The 22,865-nt window shown below is 41.3% G+C and overlaps 1 protein-coding gene across 4 annotated transcripts in view; it reads left to right on the top strand.

Moving 5' to 3' along the window:
* The window catches only part of LOC144933078 (phosphatidylinositol-3,5-bisphosphate 3-phosphatase MTMR3-like), a 52,119-nt gene that overhangs the window by 9,083 nt on the left and 20,171 nt on the right, over positions 1–22,865 (top strand). For 2 of the 4 annotated variants that reach the window (XM_078857583.1, XM_078857581.1), the window contains exon 2: positions 18,079–18,175. The exons of 1 other annotated variant lie outside the window; for it this stretch is intronic. In XM_078857583.1, coding sequence (XP_078713709.1) covers positions 18,164–18,175 — 12 coding nt within the window. In that variant the 5' untranslated portion in view covers positions 18,079–18,163. Of the gene's footprint in view, positions 1–1,033; positions 1,053–18,078; positions 18,176–22,865 lie in introns of those variants that run through there. One more of the 4 variants, XM_078857582.1, reaches the window with a different exon arrangement.

Below are 22,865 nucleotides of genomic sequence, written 5' to 3'. Positions count from 1 at the left end.
ACCCATTCCAGTAAAACTGGTTGCTCCTCAAGTTGTTTCGTTTTGCTTGCCACGGGGAATGCGATGGTTTAATACTTTACCTCTTTAAGAGATTCCGATTTAAAGCTTTTGTGACTGCAGGGATTCATCTTCTTGGTTCTTTCGGTAAAGTCACGTAGAAGGGTTGTGCATTTCAAGTGTAGATATAAATACGGCCTATATGTGTGTGTACACTATACATTGTGATGATGACCTCCTTTTTATCAATAACATTCAATAGCTCCGGTTGGGAGGCTAGCCAGCCCTTTCACCGACCGACCTTTCTCTACCAATCACAAACCTCGATGGGCAATAATAAAAAAAGGCCGCTTCGCCAATCGGTGGTCGCCATGTGACTAGCGTAGGCTTTCCCCTCCCACCCACCGCCACCACCACGAACAACACCACCGCGTTATGGTTCTGCTGTGTGTTGCGTGCGTTGTTGATGTTAGCGTAGTTGGTTAGCGCGCTGCACTACGAACCCGGGGAACCCGAGTTCAATTCCCGCTCGCGGCCAATACCAGGTGACGATTATTTGAACCGATCCTGGGCCTTGTGTAAGCATCGCCATTGGGGGAGACAAAAGCGGCCTGGCGTGGTGCTGGCCATCCACCCCCTCGTGTGCCGTTTCGGCCTTCATAGGTGCTCGCTAACAGCACTTGCCGCCAACAGTCTGTTAAGGCTATACGGGTGGTGGGGGTGGATCTTTGTATTTTGTTGTTGATGTTGGGTGGTGACGTGCCACCACTGCTGAACCCCTCCCACCCCGTGCATGCCACAGAGGGTTGGCCAGCTTTTAGTCGCTTGCAGTGAGTGGCACTGCAACACAAACCCCATCAAGGCCCTGTCCTCTGGTGGTTTGTTTTGGGGTCATTGTACACTCATTGATTTCTCACAAGGTTTCGTGTGTAAAAAAGACAATTATACTGTGCTTGAAACGACGGCATGTCTCGTTTGGTATCAAAAACTTCAAATCGCGTGGGTAGATTGCTATAAACATCACCGCGTATGTGTCAGCTTTGGTAAGTTCCAGAGTAAGTTTATATCTATTATTTGAATGCTCAATTATAGCACGTTATCTTTATTCTATTGAAAAAGAATGTTCTGCATGAAAGTACAGGGTATACTTTACTAACGATGCATAAGATTCATAAACAAACTCAGGAATATAAAATTGGCTTGGGTATCGTTACCAGTAAACGTCATTGCTTAAATGTGTTTTCATTCTACAGTTCTGTGCACATGAATTCCCTTTCTAGCCAACAGCTGTTGCTTAAAAATGACATACATTTTTATTCGTTACAAATGTACAGCGTTACAAATCCGAACGTGCCCATTTCCGTTTTTGCTTTGTCATTACGATGTACAGGTACATGTACTGTACCGTATATAGTAGCCATGACCATTTTGATAAGAAGGAAATAGAATTAGGGCAAACCATTCCAGAAACATATGCAGTGCACAATGCATATACAGGGTGTCCGAAAATGAATATACCAAAAATAACGTGAAATCGTTTTATTGATATTCGAGATACTGATTGTTATTGGAGATACTGACAGACATTTAACATGAATATGCATGTAATAGACTTATAAGTTAAATTTTCATGGCATTCTCGTGTTATGAATAATCATCCAAATGTCCTCCATCATTCACGATCGTCAATCTAATTCGGCATTCAAATATTTTTCGCTCCAACACAGCTGCAGGGCTGGATGATGACACAGCATCAACAACAGTAAGAGGTTTAAGTTGTTCAAGATCCCCATGGTTTGCTAAGTGTAGATTTTTCTTATTAAAAAATACTCCAGAGATAAAACAAACATCTTATGGTGTTCAGTCGACTTGTCACTACATGAGAAAATGGGGTTTTTGCTGAAACACAGAAATAAATTACCAATCTATATTCACAACAAATTAAAATGTATCCGTTTAATGCAAACCATTCGTATCAAATATATGTAGTATCTTGAATAACAATACAACTTTCATCTTTTTGTAATATTTATTTTTGGATACCCTGTATTTATTTGAAGTCCTAAAATGGAGGTAGGTAATTTTCTGCCTCACCCTTTTAAGATGTATTTATTAAATGCTCCAACGAGTTGTAGAGTATTGTGCTTTGTGGTTATCACGGGAATTTTTTAAAATTGCATTTCGATTCAGAATGTGTACATTTTTCTTAGATATTAGGAGCATTCCAGATAAAACTGAAGTTGCTTGTGTAATTTGTCACATGCATTTTAATTTGTGTGTGTGCAACAGAGACTGCTTCTGTGGCTTCTCGTTACATTCGCTTTAGTATCATGTTACATATTGGTATTTTATACAGCAGTGTTCACATCAAGATGAGGTAATGGGTTTGCATAATAGCATTCCAATTTGAAAAGCCTCAACACAATTGTCATTCGTAGCACTTGGAAAGGAAGCTAATTCAGCATCATTTTCAGCCAGTAGTGTTGATTGTGATGGGGGACTCATCATTGTCCTGCCTGGAATGTTTATTTTAGTCGTGAGAGCGCTTACGCGGAGAGCGATCTTTCACGTTATTATCTTTTATTAGGCGGTGTTTATGTTGAGGCATGGGGTGGTCTTGTGGGGTGGGCGTGCCTCTGTCAGTTTTACGGTTTAGAGTCCCTATTTAATTGATATTGGGACTCAAGTCCTGACTGATAGCAACTTTAATTGTCGCTTATCAATAGTATTGCCAGCCACCCTCTAAAAGAATGTGAATCACGTACAAAGGTTCAAAATATATCTGAACACTCGAAGGTTATGTGAAGGTTAATGGCTTGATTCTTGCCAACCCCACACCTCACCATCGTTCCATTTATTTTGCTATATCTCAAAGTCATTGCGACGTCTGTGCTCGACTTCCTGAGGTTTCGTGTCCCCCCCATGTCTGCATTTTGGTTTTCCCATCGGTCACCAACCCAATGGCACATCCTCCACGTACCATCGATTACAACTTGTTCTCTCTTTGCAGTCACGAAAGCTCCAAATCAACTTGTTATCTCCAAATTAATTTGAACCTCTCATATGCTCAATTCTAATTTATTAGCTTTTAAGCCTGTCCTGTGAAATGTATGTGGTCAAACCAATATGCACCTGCAAGTCAAAAATATCTTTAGACGCTTCTACATTGAAGGCCAGATATTGCACCTATTTAGTGTGCCTGGATAAATCCCGCTTCATGCACTCGCCTTACAACATCCATGTTAACCTCGGTACTCGGTGGGTTTTCTCCACCGTAAGAAAACCCTACCCTGCTAATGCATCGTTTTTACTTCGCAGCAGCAGCACCCTGTACTATACACATTAATTACTACCTAGCTTAAGAAAGTCCTCCACTTCACACACATTCTGACGTCTTGCTAACAACTTCCGTTTTAACCGTGTGCTAAGCCCATCGCATATCACTGCTATCATCAACGTCATATTTGAAAAGTTATTGTAAGGGTCCCTCCCCAGTATCCAAAGCCTCCGTATGTGAACCCCACTCGCACTCCAAACCCAACCACTGTTATCTCGCCTACAAGAAGAGACTTGACATCGATTGTACATCGTCCGTGCCAGGGTAGTAGGTGTGTGAATATTCATGTGCTTGTTTGACCAGCGCATCTGTCAAAAATCTGTAGTACTAAACAGAGCGGTCTCTACACGGTCTCGTTATTTTTAACTGTGCGATAGGGTTCTATCGTTTGAATCATTGTTCGAAGTTTGTAACGAGAGCCTACATTGCAGGGAATTTTCGATGTTCAGATTCGCTGTTTTTTGTTCTTTAGCCAGACGCCAGTTTTAAATACTATATTGTAAACACGTCCAAAAGGCTGCGTGCTGCGAACCTAATAACCTATTCTAACGAGTGAAGTTGGCACTGAACCAACTATAAATACTGTACAGTACATGATGTATCCCAACCATTGCCTTTTGAGCCCCTACCTCCCCCCCCCATTTGCCGTAACTGAGCCCGTACCCCCAACCCTCTTACTGCCCTGACGTTTCTCTATCGCATCTGTTTGATGAATATAAAAAAACACCCAGTCGTCGTTGTGTGTGTGTGTTTTAACGAAGGCAAAAAAAAACCCATGCATATAGTTAATGTTCACTTGATGCTTACATTAGTAAATGCCATCACTTTGGCATTTACTAATGTACTACTTTCTTCGGTGGTTGTGTGACTGTTACTATGATTGTTGCGTTGTTGTTACTAGTTGGGAGCGGTGGTGTAGCGGTTAGCGCGCTGTGCTACGAACCCGGCGACCCGAGTTCGATTCCCGTTCACGGCCAACACCAGTGACGATTATCAGAACCGGTCCTGGGCCCTCCACTAGGTCCACTCAGCCTAAAATGAGTTCCTTGTCGCGGTGTGTAAACAGTGCTAATTAGGGATACAAAGGTGGTCGGGCGTGGTGTTGACCACCAACCCGCTCGTGTGCCGTGCCGGCTTTCAGGAAATAAAATGAGGGTTTTTTTGTGTTTGTGTTGCTGTATTTCCCGAGTCGTCGCTGGGATGTGGAGAGCTGTGTTGCAAAGGTTGTCGAGGACACATCTGTAATTGTATCCACATGCATTGTGCTTTAACATGTTCACAAATATGGTACTTATAAAATAATATATTTAACATATATATTTTAACTGGAGTTTGGTGCCGAGTACAGAGGTTAACATTACCCATTACTGCTGCGTCAAGGAACCAGTTATGTTTCAACTACAACCCATGAAGGTCACTGGAACTGAATTCGTTGCAGGGGTGTTTTTGTCCCGCTTCTTACACTGTAAATTCCATTTGCAGACATAAAGAGTGCGACTGTTTGCAAAGTAACTCATCGTTGTATGGATAAATGCCAAACTAAATTGATATTGTCACACTGGAGAATATAACCTTGCCATATGACAAAGGATACCTTTATAAAAGAGCCAATGTGGTGACTTGTTTAAAACAAAAAGTCTTGAGTTTTAAACTGAAGAAGTTGTCAAATTAACACAAGAGTTTTTGTTCGGACAGCATAGCTTAACTCTTGAGAATTATGTCACAAGTCTTAATGTTCACAAGTTGGTGGGCATTATGTCCCTCAGGAAGAATGATGTCCTTATTTGATCAAGTTCCTGTAACAAATTGTCAATGGACCCAAGATGGGACGGCGGGGGGGGTGGGGGTTCGACCCGGCCAGTTGAACTTATCTTCTTGGTTCTTTCGGTAAAGTCACGTAGAATGGAAATAAAAAAGTAAAAAAATAAAATAATTCTCACGACGTTTCGGCCACAACGCAAGCAGCCGTCCTCAGGTGGAGAACAGGTCTGTCGAGAAGACAGAGTCTGAATGTTGAACTTGGTTAACGTCCCTTTCTACGCTGTTGTTAACAAGTGATATCTACAAACTCTTTGGTTCTTTCGGTAAAGCCACGTAGGTATAAAATAAATCGCGACGTTTCGGGCGCAACACAATGACGGACGCTTGTGTTGCGCCCGAAACGTCGTGATTTATTTTATTTTTCTACCCACGTGACTTTACCGAAAGAACCAAAGAGTCTGGATTCCTGCAGTCACGAAAGCTTGAAATCAAGATTGATCACGTCTGCCATATTACAGTACCGCTCCCGTCGCCAAACCAAAAGTAAAACGATCTGTTTAGACGCACTCTCAGCCAGATCTTGACAAATATATTGAAAAAAAACACGTTATGTGAAACTTATCCCCCCCCCCCCCCATATTTGGATATTTGTGCTGTTTGTTACCTGCCCAGGTCAGGGCAGACTTCCGCAAGGTACCCACATCGTCGTCATCGTGGGACCGCCTGTGTGCACTTTGTTTTTATAACCGAGCCGTGAGAGAAGCCTTTTTGCGGGGTGGGTTTAACACGTTTTAAAGTGTTTTGTTGTTGCCACTTAACTAATAGTAAAACTGGGTTTCTAACTTTGACGTTTGGCTAGTCCCAAATATAGCAAAGGTAAGCATTCACTCATATTATCGTGGTTCTATGAACTTGTCAATCAATGCCTTCATCTTAAAAGCAATACAGCATTTGTAGATTGTGTGTGCTGCCTCAGATTTCTATAATTATATTGCGGGCAAGGTATTGTAGCTGTAATCGGTTTCTGTATGTTTCCTTCCATCTGCTATCTTCAAGATAAAAATGTTTAACATTGCATGTCTCTTTATAGATGCGTCGAGCCAGCAGGAGTTTTTTTTTCACGTAGCATTAAACTCGTACATTGTAGTGAAATATTGTGAAGGTGAACTCCTCTTGTCTGTGGTGATGAGGGACTAATATGACAGATCCTATTCATGGGGTTCTGTGATTTTACTTGTATCAGCGTGGTAAAAACTACAATTATTAATCACCTGCAGATAATAGACTGAATTTGCCACGTGACTCTTACTCGTGAATACTTTGGTAGTCGTGCCATAATGGCCATTACCTTCAGATAACCTGCGGGTAATCGCGTGACTTTGCCACGCTTTCTGTGAATAAATTGTGGGTAAAATAGTCGTTGCGCGGCATAGGTCTATGAAGCACAACGTCTTAGCATGAAAGTGCAAACGGGTAATATGTCTGTCCCTGTAGCAGAATAATTCTCTTTATTAATTTAGACTGGAGCAATCCGATGAACTTATGAAGCACTCTTTCACCGATGCCCAGTAGTAGGTATCTCCGTGTGAGAAACAGAGACGCACAAAGACACGGAGACGTGCACAGTACACACGTCTCTAACTCGTGTACTGGAGATATATTGGTGGTTAACAACATGTCCTGCTAAATCCCACTTATAGAAAAGGGTGTTTCCCCATCTGTGTCAATATTCGTTTCTGTGTATCCATGTCTGTGTCTCCTTGTCTTTGTGTATATCTTGATATGTTTTAGGCCGAGGTATAGCTGTATGGCCAGGAGTCTTGGGGCATTACCTCTTCACCTTGGTGCGACAGCGATGTCCTATGGCCTCTATCCTAATTAACATATTTTTGGCTGTCATTCCAGCTTTCCATGGCTCTACCAGAGGAATTGCCATTTGGTACACATACAATGGCAGGCTTATCGATGCCCTTGTACAGTTGAGGAATGGCTGGCAATTCTTTAACCATGTTATGTGTGTTGATTTGGTAATTACTCCTTACTCTGAGGAGTTGGAGACTCCACTGTTGAACCTGGAGCGTGCAACTAAAAGGCAGCCTAACCATCAGCCCCACCAAAACAAAGCACCTGCCTGGGTATTTTGTGTCATCAAATGCTCTACACCCTCAACTCCTCAAGTTATGGGGCAGTTGTGGATAGGGTGGATGAATTTCCCATACCTGGGCAGTGTGCTTGTGACAAGTTCCGATTTGGCAGCAGAGGTCTCAATCGGAATTAGCCTAGCGGCGTTATCTTTTATTGGTTGCATAACGCTGTGTGGGAACTACATGGCATATTGTTCCATACAAAGCTTTGTGTCTTATCGGCCACAGTTATGCCCTTTATGTTAGTTAAACGTGGACCCCTTTAAACAAACATCTGCTGGTTTGTTGGCCTAACTATGATCAATCCTGGGTTTTCCAGGCTGGATTGTGAGGAACTCGCAGATCTTTGAAAGGACTGAACAGTCCCATCAGTGAGCTCCTCAGGCTACAAGACTTACCCAGTCCCATCAGTGAGCTCCTCACTGATGGGACTGGGTGAGTCTTGTAGCCTGTATGCCCAGTTTCCGCATGCTCAAGCAGCTTCTGTTCGGCTGGATAGAGAGGGCTAAACAGGCGTGGGCGAGTGTGAGAAGAGATGGGCTGATAAGGTACACGAGGATGTTGAAGCTGGTTGGACCCGTGGATGACTGGTACCGACGGTGTCAAAATCGACCTCGGTGGAGGAGGCTTGTTAAGGATGCGAAGGAGCAATCCTCAGAACAACGAGCGCAGCATTAGGTGGCCAAACAGGGCAATTTGGCATTGTGGGGAGCACAGGTGGTTCATCTGGCAGTCATCTCACTGAACTCATAAGACCTGGGTTTGACCTTTGATCTTCCAGCAAGCCTTCAACACTACAAGTGGCACTCAACGTGCATCTAGCTTGCCACAAGCGCTGTGGTGACATCACCTACACTTAATGGCAGATGGTGGCTGTTTGTCTCCGTGTCTTCTCTCCATGTATATGCGCGTCTCATTTTGTGTATCCGTATCTGGGTGTATTTGTCTTGCGTGTCTGTCTCATGATAAAAGCAAGTGCCGCCCTTGCATTTCCTTTGATCATGGTGCATTCTTTAAATGTAAAAAAACACGGATAATCAGCCGGATGTTTTTTGGCGTAATTTGCCACTCGCTATTATCCGCAAATAAAAATCACAAGTATGAGGAAGCAGGTTTGCTATGCGTTATGGGTACAATCACGAATAATAGGAGGGCATAGGGCCTTGAATGATAGGAGTTTTAGTGGACCCTACTATGTAATATGCACGTTTTTAAATGACACCATATATAGTAATGCCACTAATAAAAGCACTTGCTTGTTATCTGCAAAGTTCCTGATGACCTCATTTTAGTATAGGCGGCAAATGATTAACTACAATCCACAAACGTGTCACATTCTTAGCAAAATACACTGGAATGTTATAAGATGAGTTGGTGGTAGTATAATTGCTGTCAAGAGAAATTTTTTGTCAGAATTTCTAAAATGATCTTAGAAAAATCCAATCGTTTCTTGCCCTTTTTGTTAAGTGAACAGGGACCTGAAACTGATGACGCAAGCCACTTTAAAATAACTTTTTTTTAAACAAGCTCTAATTTAGCGGAATTGCTCAAGTTTCAAGAATACAGTACTCAAATAATGTCATGACCTACAACACCACAATTCCAAGAGTTGACTGTATAACCCATGTCTTTTGTCCAATGGAAATGTTGCGTTTATACTTCTTACTGTATTCCACTAAACATGTTTATTTTGAAAAGCCAATTACAGCAATTTGGCATTTGAAACGAACCATCGTTACAACTGTATGCTTGTATCCTATAGTAATCCCAAATGTACTTTTTTGTGGGTGGGTTCAATCCGTAGTTATACACATGCTTTTTGATGGAAAAAAGAATGAGAATGGGTTTTACAATGCATATATCGTTAGAGCAAGTTTGTTTTCGTGTTCACAAGTACGTGTGGTTAATGCAGACTTGATGCCTTGCAGAAGGTTTCTATTTGGTGTGTGAACATCTTAACACCTTCATTTTTAGAAAGGGTGACACCCATTCTTATTTTTTAAATCATTTTTGATGTTGGTCCCATAGTGTTATAAACATACTTTTTTTTTTACCAACCGCTAGGATGTTTTTCACCCATGGCTGTGGTTACAGGTTTACGATCCAAATGCATTGCTTGGGGACTGGACCATTCTGGGTGAAGAATGCAGATTTGCTTGCCCCCAGGATGGGGAACACTTGCTTCTTCTTAAGTGTGGCCTGCCTGTGTATAGGCTTGTTTTGTGGGCATATCATGCTTGTAGAAGCCCCTCACATATTAGTATCAAAGGGTTATATTCATAATTTTCATAATTTTTTTGCTCCATTCATTTTGTTAAACTTTAATATCTTCCTGTGTTATTGTGTGATTACTTACATGCTAAAAAGTATGGATTTAATATCTCGTATGTTTGGTGTCCTGTATGCACATTTATGTAATGTCTTGTTTGCCTCTGACACCTAGAAATTTACCTTTGCAGCTTCAAGTGGGTCGGAGAACAGTCGTTTGCTTGCTCAAAGTTGAGCTCTTCGGCCTTGAATGATAGGATTTTTTGTGGACCCTGATATGTAATATGCACTTTTTTAAATGACACCATATATAGTAATGCCACTAATAAAAGCACTTGCTTATTATCTGTAAAGTTCCTGATCACCTCATTTTAGTATAGGCGGCAAATGATTAACTACAATCCACAAACGTGTAGCATTTTTAACAAAATACAATGGAATGTTAACAGATGAGTTGGTGGTAGTATAATTGCTGTCAAGAGAAATGTTTCGTCAGAATTTTTAAAATCCAATCGTTTGCCTTTTTTGTTAAGTGAACGGGGACCTGAAACTGATGAGGCAAGCCACTTTAAAATAACTTTTTTAAAAACAAGTTCGAATTTAGCGGAACTGCTCAAGTTTCAAGAATACAGTACTCAAATAATGTCAAATGACCTACCATACCACAATTCCAAGACTTGACTGTATAACCCCCCATGTCCTTTGTCCAATGTAAATGTTGCGTTTATACTTATTACTCTATTCCATTCAACATGTTTATTTCGAAAAGCCAATTACAGCAATTTGGCATTTGAAACCAACCATCGTTACAACTGTATGCTTGTATCCTATAGTAATCCCAAATGTACTTTTTTGTGGGTGGGTTCAATCCGTAGTTATACACATACTTTTTGATGGAATAAAATAAGAATAGGTTTTACAATGCATATATCGTTAGAGCAACTTTGTTTTCATGTTCACCACAAGTACGTGTGGTTAATGCAGACTTGATGCCTTGCAGAAGGTTTATATTTGGTGTTTGAACATCTTAACACCTTAATGTTCATTTTTGATGTTGGTCCCATAGTGTTATAAACATACTTTTTTTTTACCAACCGCTAGGATGTTTTGCACCCATGGCTGTGGTTACAGGTTTACGATCCAAATGCATTGCTTGGGGACTGGACCATTCTGGGTGAAGAATGCAGATTTGCTTGCCCCCAGGATGGGGAACACTTGCTTCTTCATAAGTGTGGCCTGCCTGTGTATAGGCTTGTTTTGTGGGCATATCATGCTTGTAGAAGCCCCTCACATTAGTATCAAAGGGTTATATTCATAATTTTTTTGCGCCATTCATTTTGTTAAACTTTTATATCTTCCTGTGTTTCGATTTAAAGCTCTTGTGACTGCAGGAATTCATCTTCTTGGTTCTTTTGGTAAAGTCACACAGAAGGGAAATAATAAAATAATAAAAATAAAACATAATAAAATACAATTCTCACGACGTTTCGGCCACATTCAGACGCTGTCTTTCCGACAGACCTGTTCTTCACCTGAGGATGGCTGCTTGCGTTGTGGCCGAAACGTCGTGAGAATTGTATTTTATAATGTTTTATTTTTATTATTTTATTATTTCCCTTTTACGTGACTTTATCAAAAGAACCAAGAAGATCTTCCTGTGTTGTTGTGTGATTGCATACATGCTAAAAAGTATGGGTTTAATATCTCGTATGTTTGGTGTCCTGTATGCACATTTATGTAATGTCTTGTTTGCCTCTGACACCTATACATTTACCTTCGGAGCTTCAAGTGGATTGGAGAACAGTCGTTTGCTTGCTAAAAGTTGAGCTGTTTGGGCCTGCCAGCCATGTTCTATTGCTTAGACATTTTTTTTATAACCAAGAAACCAAATATTTGGATATCAAGTTGTATTTGTAATCGTTTAGTGGACAAATGGTTGTTTGTTTGTATGTATGTTTTAAGCCTACTGCCAAGTTTCATTTTTGCAGCTGGGCAGGCCAATGAGATAAGTTGGCTGGGTCCGCCTGGGACAAGATTGAGTTATCCACAATCTCCAATGTGGACCTGCGCTAATTGATCAGGACAGAAAAATAATACTCGTATCGGAGGAGGCTCTTGTGTTTGATCCATCTAGTAGTGGAATTAATGCCACAAATGCAGCATATTGGACAGCAGTGCAGGGCATTTGGTCTGCAATGTCAGAATATTTGTTTAAACTGGAGGAATCCGGTGACCGATGATGCTCTTTTTCACAGATGATTCTTATGGCGGTACCCCGGCGTACCAAATGATACAAAATGGCCGAGGCAATTAAATATTTTATTTCTGGGACACTATTTTTTTCCAGAAGTGTACTTACCTCTGTGACTGGGGTACTAATCAATCCGAAATCAGTGCTACTCCGCGATGTCGAAATGCCAAACATCAGCATAAAAAAAAATACGTCGGAAAATTAAACTTTGAATAGTGCATCGTGTAGAGCTCGTCGAGATGAGTCGATTGCCGCATGGCCGACCATCAACAAACTAAAAATTACTGCATCGTGGACATTATGCGAGAGCCGGGGTACTATGGTACCTCAGGATACCGCCGTAAGGTTCAGATGTCCAGTAGTAAAGTTAGAGATCCAAAGGGTTCTCCAAGTGCTTCCAAGAGGGCCTTGTGAGTGTCAGATTTGCTGTAGCAATGGGATGGCATTGGCCATGGTGAATTAACATGGTTCACCAACACAGGAACCTTGATGCAGAAGTCTTTTTGCCTGCAGTCAGTCATAGGCAGAGCAGATGATTATCCTAGAATCCCTCATTGCTTGGCAGGGCAGGACATTGAGGCAGGAGGATTGGCTGATTTGGCAGTTGCTTGACCAGGAGGGAATGGGCAGATATTTTTGGAGTAGAATCTCAGTTTAGTGATTTTTGCCTTAACAAGAATGGTTGAGGCTGTGATACGAGGCCATGGATCAAGATTAAAAGGGGGTGGAGTTTTTCGAAAGAAAATCAGCTCTGATAATTGAGCAGCCATTGACATACTTCCCTGACCTTACCTCCATCCCCACCACACTGCATTAGAGGTCGGGAAGTGTGTGCTGCAAAGTACGTAGGTTGGTGTCAGAAGTCGCAAACGGGTTTTGATTCCTTACCCGTACCCGGCCGCACCAGGGTCGCAAATGGGTACCCGTACCCAGCCGGGTACAGGTACCCGTTCCCTACCCGTACCCGTACCCTACCCGAAATGAGTGACAAACGGCTACTCACTAGTGACTCACGGCCTACCCGTACCCGGCTGCACCAGGGTCGCAAACGGCTACCCGTACCCTTACCCGGCCGGATAGCCGGGTAGCCGGGTATCGGGTACGGTACGGATATCGGGTACCCGGTTGCGACCTCTGGTTGGTGTGTTGAATGAAGTGTTTAGGCTTTGCAGTTGCCCATGGTGTGGCGTTTCAATGCAACATGCTGGGGCAACAGTTGTGTTAATTTTGCCATAACCTGGAAAGTTTTGCATTGTTTCCAGTATACATTTTCAGGGCAGAATATGTGCCTTGGCCGTAACTATTTTTCAGTTGCTGTTTTTTTTTGGCGGAATGCATCTGCAAGATACGAGTTCATAGATTAAGATCGGAAAGAGAGCATGTCAACAGCTGCTCAAGAAAGCTATGTATAGTGATTGACCTCTAGTTTGTCTGCAGCTATGTTGCATAATACATTTTTTGAGTCGTTCAAAAGAGGAACCTTCCTAGCAGACAGTGGGTAACATTACCATCATGTAGTGGTCAATAGATTATTGCATTTTGTGTGTTAAGTGAATTTTGTAATGCTTAAGTTGATTTTACAAAATGTTTTTTCCACTGTCATAAATTCAATTTCCAGGAAAACTGACACATTTCCCAGGATTTCTACATTTGTTATTAAAAGGTATTTATACCTGTGTATAAATGTGCATGTGCGAAAAGTATACAGCGCAGGAGCGCGAGATGCATATTAGGCATTCCATTGAGACAGAAATGGGAACACTTGGAATTGAGGAAATACGCAAGTAAAAAGAACAACATTTAAGTGTTAAGAAAAGAAGTCGCCTTAGGCAAGTCACGTAGCTAGAGGAGATGATGGCCAGTGTCGAGACTAACAGGAGTGACAGCCAAAGAACAGAACATGATTTAAGAGGGCGTCTACTGAGTTGGAGCGATTTAAATCGAACCCGGTTGCTAGGTCAGGGCTCGGCAACCTGCGGCTCCGGAACCACGTGTGGCTCTTTGGCGTCCACCTTTAGATCAGTCGTAAAAAAATATATTTTTACGTAAAGATAATTGATTGAATATGGTAAGCAGTGGGTCACTTATGGAATGTCTTGGTGACTACAACATTAACATAACAGAGTTTTTTTGGGTGAGATTGCGTAAATATAAATGTGTCGTTAAACCCGCCACCACCGGACAGCTCACTAGTAAGGTTTGTCACGTAAACAGAACATGCCACTTCGTTACTATTACAGCACAACCGGTGTGTTGGAGATTACGACGTTTCGCCAGTAATTACAACTAGCATCATCAGGCGATAGCCAGATTTGTGGAGAAATCCTCCAGTTTCGTTCTTAAATAGAGGGATAGATGTGATGTCGTCACTTGTGAACCCTTCACGTTGCGAAGGACAGCGGGGTGGGGGGTTAATGAATGCATATAAATTACAATGGGTATCCATTACCGGTTCGGTTTTTTACTGTATAAAATGCACAGCAAAACTGTGTTGTGAAAGAATAACTAAGTTGTACATAAACCAAATAGACACGGTTTATTCCACCATCTATTTTGTTTATTTAAGTCAGAATTTATTTGTCATTTGCTGTATACCTGCTGCTGTGTTTGTGTACAAGTCGGCTCTGCATGTGATGCGCTCTGGGAACTATTTTGGTCACAGACAAAAATAAAAGATGGCTCTTTGAAAGGTTGCCGATCCCTGTGCGATGTGGACTGTTGCATTACAGAAATGTAAGGGAAGTAGTTCGCTTGATGAGGCCTTCATCCAGCATTGGATTGATCATAGCTTGTGATGGATTGCGTAACTAGTATTGGCACAGTGCTCAGAAGGAATGGGGGCAATATTGACTGGTCAATATAAACAACATTTATTATCGGGTTAATATAATTTTTTGTGAGCAAGTTTTTTTTTTACTTGTTGACATCATTCTGGTTGTATATGCTTGTTGAACTTCTTTCGCACCGTACGCATCGGAGGTGCGTGGAGTGACGGACAACAAACTAAACAAAAATAACTGATTTCCAGCTTTGACAGAATACTGTAAAATAACATGCCGAATGTTGAACATGTTTCTAGATGTAGCTTTCTGGTAGCCGCTGCAGTACAATAAAATAAAATCCCTCGATTATTTGTAGGCTCCTCAAGGTTACCGTGAACATTTTAAAGACTTAACATAAGATACATCTTGTGTGACAGCACATGGCCTCAGTCCGGGCACCTGAATTTATTGAATATGGATGCAGGACATTTGCGTGTCTACTTTCGCATGCTCGTGTGTCGTGTAGTATATTAAAACGGTGTCTTTTGAACGTATCCCTGTAGAAGGAGACATTCAAAAAATTATGACCAAGTGAAAAGAAAAGTTCTGAAGTTGATTTGCACTGCATACCCGAACAGCCAATTGCAACTGCAGCCTTTTTTTTAGATGGGACAGGGACTGCTGAAATGCAGATTAAATACGGAGATGAATGATAGTTGCGAGCTGAAGTATTGGTTTTAATGGGCGCGTATCAATTCTCTGTTTCATAAACATTTGTTTTTATTTGTCACGGCTATAACCAGTAACAACATTTAACTACAGGTGTGTAATGTCTGTAGGATATCGAAGGTAAATGTACGTAGTATCCCACCTCGAACAGTGTTGGATGTTCTACCTCTGCTGTATACCGCATTTGAACCTTATGGCGTTACCCCCGGGGTACCAAAGTGCCCCGGCTCTCGCGTAATGTCCGTGATGCAGTCATCTTTAATCTGTTGATGGTCGGCGATGCGGCAATCGACTCCTCTTCACGAGCTGTGCACGATGCACTCTTCAAAGTTTTAAATTTTTCGATAACGGATTTTTTTATGCTAATGTTCGGCGTTTCGACATCACGGAGTGTGGCACTGATTTCGGATCGATTGGTGCCCCAGTGGTGGAGTTCAGTTACACCCCTGGAAAAAATAGTGTCCCAGAAATAAAATATTTAATTGCCTGGGCCATTTTTTATTATTTGGTACATCGGGGTACCGCCATAAGGATAATTTGTCAGTCGTCTTAGAATGTAAGTTACGTGTAGTGGCATTGGTCCATGCAAATGATTAAAGAATGGCATCTGTGCAGAGTTTAGCATTCCTTTCCTTATTTGCCACATGTTCTAGCTGACGACTCAATCGAGGTCCATTACAATTTATTTAACACTGGATTATTTAACTCGTTTTTGAATATTAGTTTTACGAGACTTTGAATAATAGTGGACGTATTTATATGGTTTGAATAAAAAAAATAGAAAAAACACTGCACTGTAGCAGAAAACATTGCAGTACACTGTGGTAAATGTGTTTTATGTTTGAGAAACACCTGCAGTTTTGGATCAAACAAAATACATGTTGATTAACATTCTGATGTGCTGTTAAAATAAATTAAGAGTTTACATGTTAAAGATGAGTGTTCTTATCTCAAAGGATATCTTCATCTAGATTTTTTTTTGTGTGCTGCTAATTTTCACATTACTTCAGCCTTGCAAACTCGAGACTCTATTATTCCGTCTTAGTTTACCTCTGAGACAACCCATGGAGAGCTTAGATTTACCCGCCGTGATGTTAGCGGTAAAACAATACATTTCTAGTGGTCTTTCAATTTACACGACATGCCATTTCTTAGTTGTCTGAATAATAACTATTTAATCAGTTTGTTTTCCTCTCTGTGCCTTCATAATGAGTATAGATTCAATAGCCTCATCTCATTTCGCAAATGCAGTGTTGGCTGCGTTTGTTTTGATTTTAGAAGCCACGTATTGATGCAGACAAAGCTTAGGCTTGAGGCACTCTACTGTACGCTACGTAAGGCACATTACGCAGTACTGACATTCTTCTTGGGTTACGTTTTGCGCACTTCAAAATGTTTTTACAGGGTTTTCAACCATTCCGAACCCCACCGAGATGTTACACTTGAGATGCGTACACGTCGTTGTTGCGAACCAAACAAAGTTTAAATTTCGATTTAAAGCTTTCGTGACTGCAGGGATTCATCTTCTTGGTTCTTTCGGTAAAGTCACGTAGAAGGGAAAGGCGCCGTCTTTCCGACAGACATGTTCTTCACCTGAGGACGGCTGCTTGCGTTGTGGCCGAAACGTCGTGAGAATTATTTTATTATGTTTTATTTTTATTATTTTATTACTTCCCTTCTACGTGACTTTACCGAAAGAACCAAGAAGACAAACAAAGTTTGTTGTTTTAATGCAGGTTAAGTTGACAGAGTGCAGAAATGTTCAAGAACCAAACAATTGATGGCATTCGAGCCCTGTGTTTAAGATACCGGGGGAGGGTGGCGGCGGCGGGGGGGATGGTGATGGCATCTTCCTCATTTATATTGCAGTGGCGTTCCCGTGATTAATACAGTTTCGTCTGAAAGCCCCGCAAGAGTCTTCCGCATTCTAGGCACTTGGCCACTTCCGTTGTTGTTGTGCAGATTGCAGTCGGGAGGCCGCTTGCAGCCAGCACCCCCCCCTCCCCATTAGGTTGCGAGTTATTGTGAATGTGGAAATGTGTTTGTGTCAGGGGTGGGGGGACAGGGGAGGCCTCCCTAGCATGAATTGACAACTCTGCTCTTCTTGTACGACGTGAGGAAACTATAGTTCGTACATTTGCCCCCCCCCCCCCCCGTTTGAATTGACGTTTGTCATAAAGGATGCCCTCGCTTGGGGCACTCCGCTAGGCCTTGCCCGCTTAGTTGGTGAATTGCTTAACGCACTGTACCGTTTCGCAATGGTTTCGTGATGAATCATGTTTCGTTATTTTTAGCCTCTTTATTGTTAGCCGAGCAAACCTCGCGTCTACTTTTGTTTTGGAGTACTGTATTTAAAATGTTTTTTTAAACATTCTATGCTCTTTTTTAGAAGGATTGTTATAATGTGTGCATCTGGTGCTTTTGTTGGAGTAGCCTTTTGGAACGATGATTTATACGTTGTTTACAAAGAGATGTGCCTGGCTCGTAAATATAAAATGTAAGCAGAACAGGCGACTATTGTGAATTTTGGGAGACTGCTGTTTTAAAGAATCTCACTTTGCTAGAACGTAATGGTTCTTATGTTTTTACGTGGAATTCACAAAAAAACAAGTTATTTTTTTATTTGTCTTGGTTAACTTTAATGTATGTGCTCTGCATTGATGATTTTTGTTTATGTTTTATGTATTTCTCTAAGATGAAATTTGAAAATCGTGAACTGTAAAAAATATGATGAAACTCTTGTTTTTCAAGGGTAATGTAGACTTTATTTAAATGAATATTCGCTGTAAGTGGAGGTTTCTTGACTAATTGTCACCATTGTGCCTGCAGGTGTACTTAAAATTTGGAAATCTGGAGATACACCCAAGATCTCAAGACGAGCCCAGTGACGACCCATCTTGAACAGACAACATTTATGCAGACAATGGTATGAAACGCCTTAAGACTTCCTTTCACTCCACACTTCATGAGGACTTCTTACTTAAGCCACCGACGGCTCAAATTTTGTAGTAATGAAAAACCCCACATTGGATCTGTTGAATCTTCTGCATCTGCAAAGCTTGGGTCAATTTAAAAATGGCCTTGCTTAAAATGGTAGTTATCACTGAAGAACTGGTCTGCCTCTGAAAATTGATTCTTTCGAAAGAACTAAAGAGTGTGGATTCCTGCAGTCACGAAAGCTTTACATGTACATCTACTCTGTGATGAACGGCATTTATCATGGTTTGTGATAAACCACGGTGAATGCAATGGTTACGGATGTTTTCGTTAATGAGCCTCGTGCACACTGAGGAATTTCCTTCCACAAATGCCAGTGGTGTGTTTACATAGGGCACATGCTCCTAAAACTCCTTGGGTCGATGCACTTAAGGTGAAATCTTCAACAGTTATTCTCAGATTCTTGGCTCTTTCGGTAAAGTCACTTAAAAGGGGTTTTTTTAATTATTATTTTATTATTTCCCTTATACATGACTTTACCGAAAAAAAACCAAGAATATGAATCCCTGCAGTCGCGAAAGCTTTAAATAAAAAAGTTATCAGATTAACATAATCCATTGTTGTATTTATATCACTGCATTAACCCTCCTCTGGTCTTCGCACCTGATAGGATCACAGCGATGACATCACCTTTACTCTAATTTAAGACCGAAGCAGGAAGACTTCTTCTCAATTCTGGCAAATCGCCTGATGAAGCCGGTTGTAATCACCAGCAAATCGTCGTATTCAAATAAACACATTCCTGCAGAGGGAGCTGGTAGGAACGTTGGGTTGCTCGGTCAATGGCCAGGGTCAACGGCGGCGTGGTGTATTCTGCAAATATGCCCGACTGTGAGGGCGGGCACAAGCCGGCGTGAGTAGGTTAAACGTTGAGTTTTATAAGGGCACCACGCGGTGACCAGCCCCTCCCCACCCTCCCCACCCCTCCCAGCCCCTCCCCACCCTCCCCTCCCAGCCCCTCCCTCCCTACCCAGCCCCTCCCTGCACGAGGGACACAATAATCCCCTGTGGGCTGGTGTAACCAGGAGGTTACTAACAGTATAAATGTTGTGGGTTTACTCTCCAACGCACTGGTGTGCTGAAGTAGTAACTAATTGCCACAATTTTTGTTTACTTGACAAACCTTACTAATTGGCTATGTCGGGTGGTGGTGAATTAACGACACATTTATATTTCTGCGGTCTAACCCAAAAAAACCTTTATGCATAATATTGGTCGCGAAAGCATCCGTGTTAAACTTAAACAATTGTGTGTTTGCGCTGACCAATCAATATTGTGTTTGGTAATATTATTTGGTAATAGGTTATTTATCTTGCTCCAAAATATATAATTAAAAAAACTATTGCGTAGTGATGCATTGTGTGAATGTGTCAGATGCTTTTTCTACTCAGAATCAGTAATCACCACTCCACTCACAAGAATACGCACCTTATTATATTTCTTATAACAATGAACACTATGACCTTGCTGGGGTTTTAATTAACTTAATAAAGTAGATGGCTAACTTGATGTAAGTATATACATGAAGTGGCATGTATCGCTTACAGTGAACATTTCTGTAACTATATATCTCTCTGGATTATTAACGGTATTTTCTTACGTAATTATGGATGGAGTAATTATGGATGGAGTGGTGGCGCAAGGCTAACATGCTAATATGAACCTGGCAACCTTAGTTCGATTCCTGTCCAATGCTAACATCAGTGGCGTGCGATATCTGAACTAGTTGTGGTGAAGTATGCTGAAAAAAACCTCTTCGAACAACAGGCCTCTTTTCAGCAGTAATTTTGTCAAACTCTGAACGTGATTTATTAATTCACGATAACCGGCATATGATGTTGGTAAATTAAATGGTGTCCTTCCAGTTTATTTAATTCATGAGCAGTGCAGGGAATGTTGCCTGCCCACAATTTTCCAGGCTGAAGTTTCCATCTTTGAATTGGCCTCTGTATACACCGAGGGCCCTCCTCCCATGGGTCGACTCGACCTGAAATGAGTGCATAGTGTTTTTTTGTGGCATTTTGGAAAGAAAAATGCAGCCTTCTCACTGTTCCCATGCCCATCACGTGGTGTGTGTGTGTGATAAGGAACACATCTACAGTAGATTCCAAGTGCTTTTATGGTCACTGAAGTCAGAATGTTTACTGTTCACAGCAGAAAAAACTGGATCATCGGTTTGTGTTTTCGTGAACCATGGCAAACGGCACGGTTATGTTCAAGGAAGTTTTATCGCATCCCACTGTAGATCTAGTTTAGGTAGATTTGTCCATTTCGAATTTTGCGTTCGATTTCAATCAATTAATTTCATTACTTGTTAATGCCCATCAGCCAAACTTCTAGAGCCATCTCCTCAATTCCCATTCGTTACCTCAAGGACTCTCCAGGTGAATTGCCATGAGCTTTAATCAGCTGTTGCGTTTATTGAACAAAATGTAATACCATTCCATTAGAAAACACTGTTAAGTCACTCCAACTCATTTTAACACCCTAACAAACCGCAGACCAGTCTTTAAGATGCAAATGTAATACACAAACTAGAAGCTGCTTTCACATGCAAGCCTCAACATTGAAGCTTTTCTCTTGGATCTAAAAACTAAATGTGAATTGGTTGCTGTGTGTTAAACGAATGTACCTCATCAAGAGCATATGTGGAGTATCTGAAATAGCACATTTAATGATTAATGATTGATGTTAACAAAGATAACATTAAGTTGACTAGGGTTATACATGTGCATGTACATTTTTTGCCAGTCTGCTGCTGTATGAGAGCCCTCCCCACCCTTTGTGGGGGTTATTCGACCGTACTTCACCATGCTGGTCAGTGCAAATTGGTAAAGGTGGGGAGAATGTGGGTGAATAGAAGTACAGAATAGTGTAATGGATTTTCATGCACAGCCCCCTCTGCCTGTCCACGCTCAGCTCTGCTTAGTTTCGGAGATGTAATGAGTTCAGATGCATTCGAGGTGATTGGGTTATAAGAAAATATATTGAAAAACTTAAGTATACAGACGCGGTCTTCTGAGCCAACTCATTTGTCTTGGCATTGTTGTCATTTAGCTTCTCAGGATTAAGAGCTCTGGTTCGTTTTCTGAAAACAAAGGCATATTGCATGCATATTTGCATTATGCAATTAATTGGTAGACTTGCTATTCATTGTTTGCCCAATTTAAAGCACTCTAATTATACAATTCAAGCAGGGGTTTATAGTGCTTTGTCTTTGCCAAACTCTATAGACATCCAGTGATATTTGCAGTAGCTCAGGTTTCACAAAAAGATGTCTGATAATTATTATTGCTCCCACTCAAGGTTACTGGCCCAGACTCAGGGTTTTTAGGATGGCATAAAAAGAGACGGCAAACAGTGAGGCAATCGTCCTGTGGGAAGATTCCTCAACTGAGTACACATCGCCCGTGTAACTTGTTCAGTCCAGTATCTTAATTGTGAACGTTGAGATGCTCTTTTTCTGATTCGATCATTTGACACTTGTAGACTGGGTTTAATGGTTACGATGTGGTTGTTATGTATCCTGGAAGACTAGCTGATTGTGATGTTTGGAGGCAGAATTTTATTTACATTTTTCCCGTTATAATGAAGCATAGCTATCTGTGCATACAAAATATAAACTTGGAGAATTTAAAGAAAAAAAATATTCTTAACCGCAACAAATCTAAAATAAACCAATTTGTATACATTGCCTGGAGGTAAAAGTAATTTTACTTCATTTCGTTTAAGGTATGGTAAGAGGTCATCTTGAAGTTGCCAATATAATTGTAACAGTTTAATTGATACATGACATGAAAGTACATACATTCTGGCTAGAGTATAGCAATCTAATAATGCATCTGTGTTTAATACCCATGGTCTTGAGACCTGTGTGTGGTGAGATAATCAGCAATAAAAAAAGATAATAATTTACAAACCTTTGGAAATCCACTGCTGGATTAAGGCCTCTCCATGCTGCGGTGCTCATTGATATTGTTTTACCATACTTCAATACACCGCTTAGTTTGGGTTGGTAAAGAAGGCCTAGGCCGGTTCAGATATCACGAACCAATGATGCGAGCCACAGCTGGGAATTGAACCGAGATCACTGGGTTCAGGGCGTGGTTCATGAACTCAGTGCGTCATCGCTTATTGCGAGTTTATAACAAAACGCTCAGTACTTGCCTATGTATTATTTCGTTCAACCGAAAGTAATGTAACTCCAATATTGTTGGCAAGAGTATTAGCCTAGTACTGTCCTAAGTCGCCTGACCCACCAGCTGGTAGTGATAATGAGCATGACCAGATGAGCAGTGCTGAAGAATGTTTCTTCGGGTTGGTGGTTTGCCCTCGTCGACAATACGTTGTTGCCAATTTGGACTGGAGCCACTCCACTGCACCAGTTTTGGCTCGTGCCTTCATTTGGCTTTGCCTTCTGCCGGTGACGTAAGCACTGGTGGTGTTATGGCCTTTATATATGCCGATTTTAATGCATTCATACCCTGTATTGTCTCGGCAGGTAAGGATTTTTCCAGGCCTTTTGCTAATCGGTTATGTACACATTTGCATTCATCGAGTTTGGGTTCATTATTTATTGCCGCATTGTTCAATATTACATCCTGCTTCATGCATGGAAT

The sequence above is a fragment of the Lampetra fluviatilis genome, chromosome 6, assembly GCF_964198595.1.
Source record: "Lampetra fluviatilis chromosome 6, kcLamFluv1.1, whole genome shotgun sequence".
Lineage (NCBI taxonomy): Eukaryota > Metazoa > Chordata > Hyperoartia > Petromyzontiformes > Petromyzontidae > Lampetra > Lampetra fluviatilis.
The sequence above is the reverse complement of the archived record's forward strand: the minus strand, read 5'-3'. Positions and strand labels throughout refer to the sequence as shown.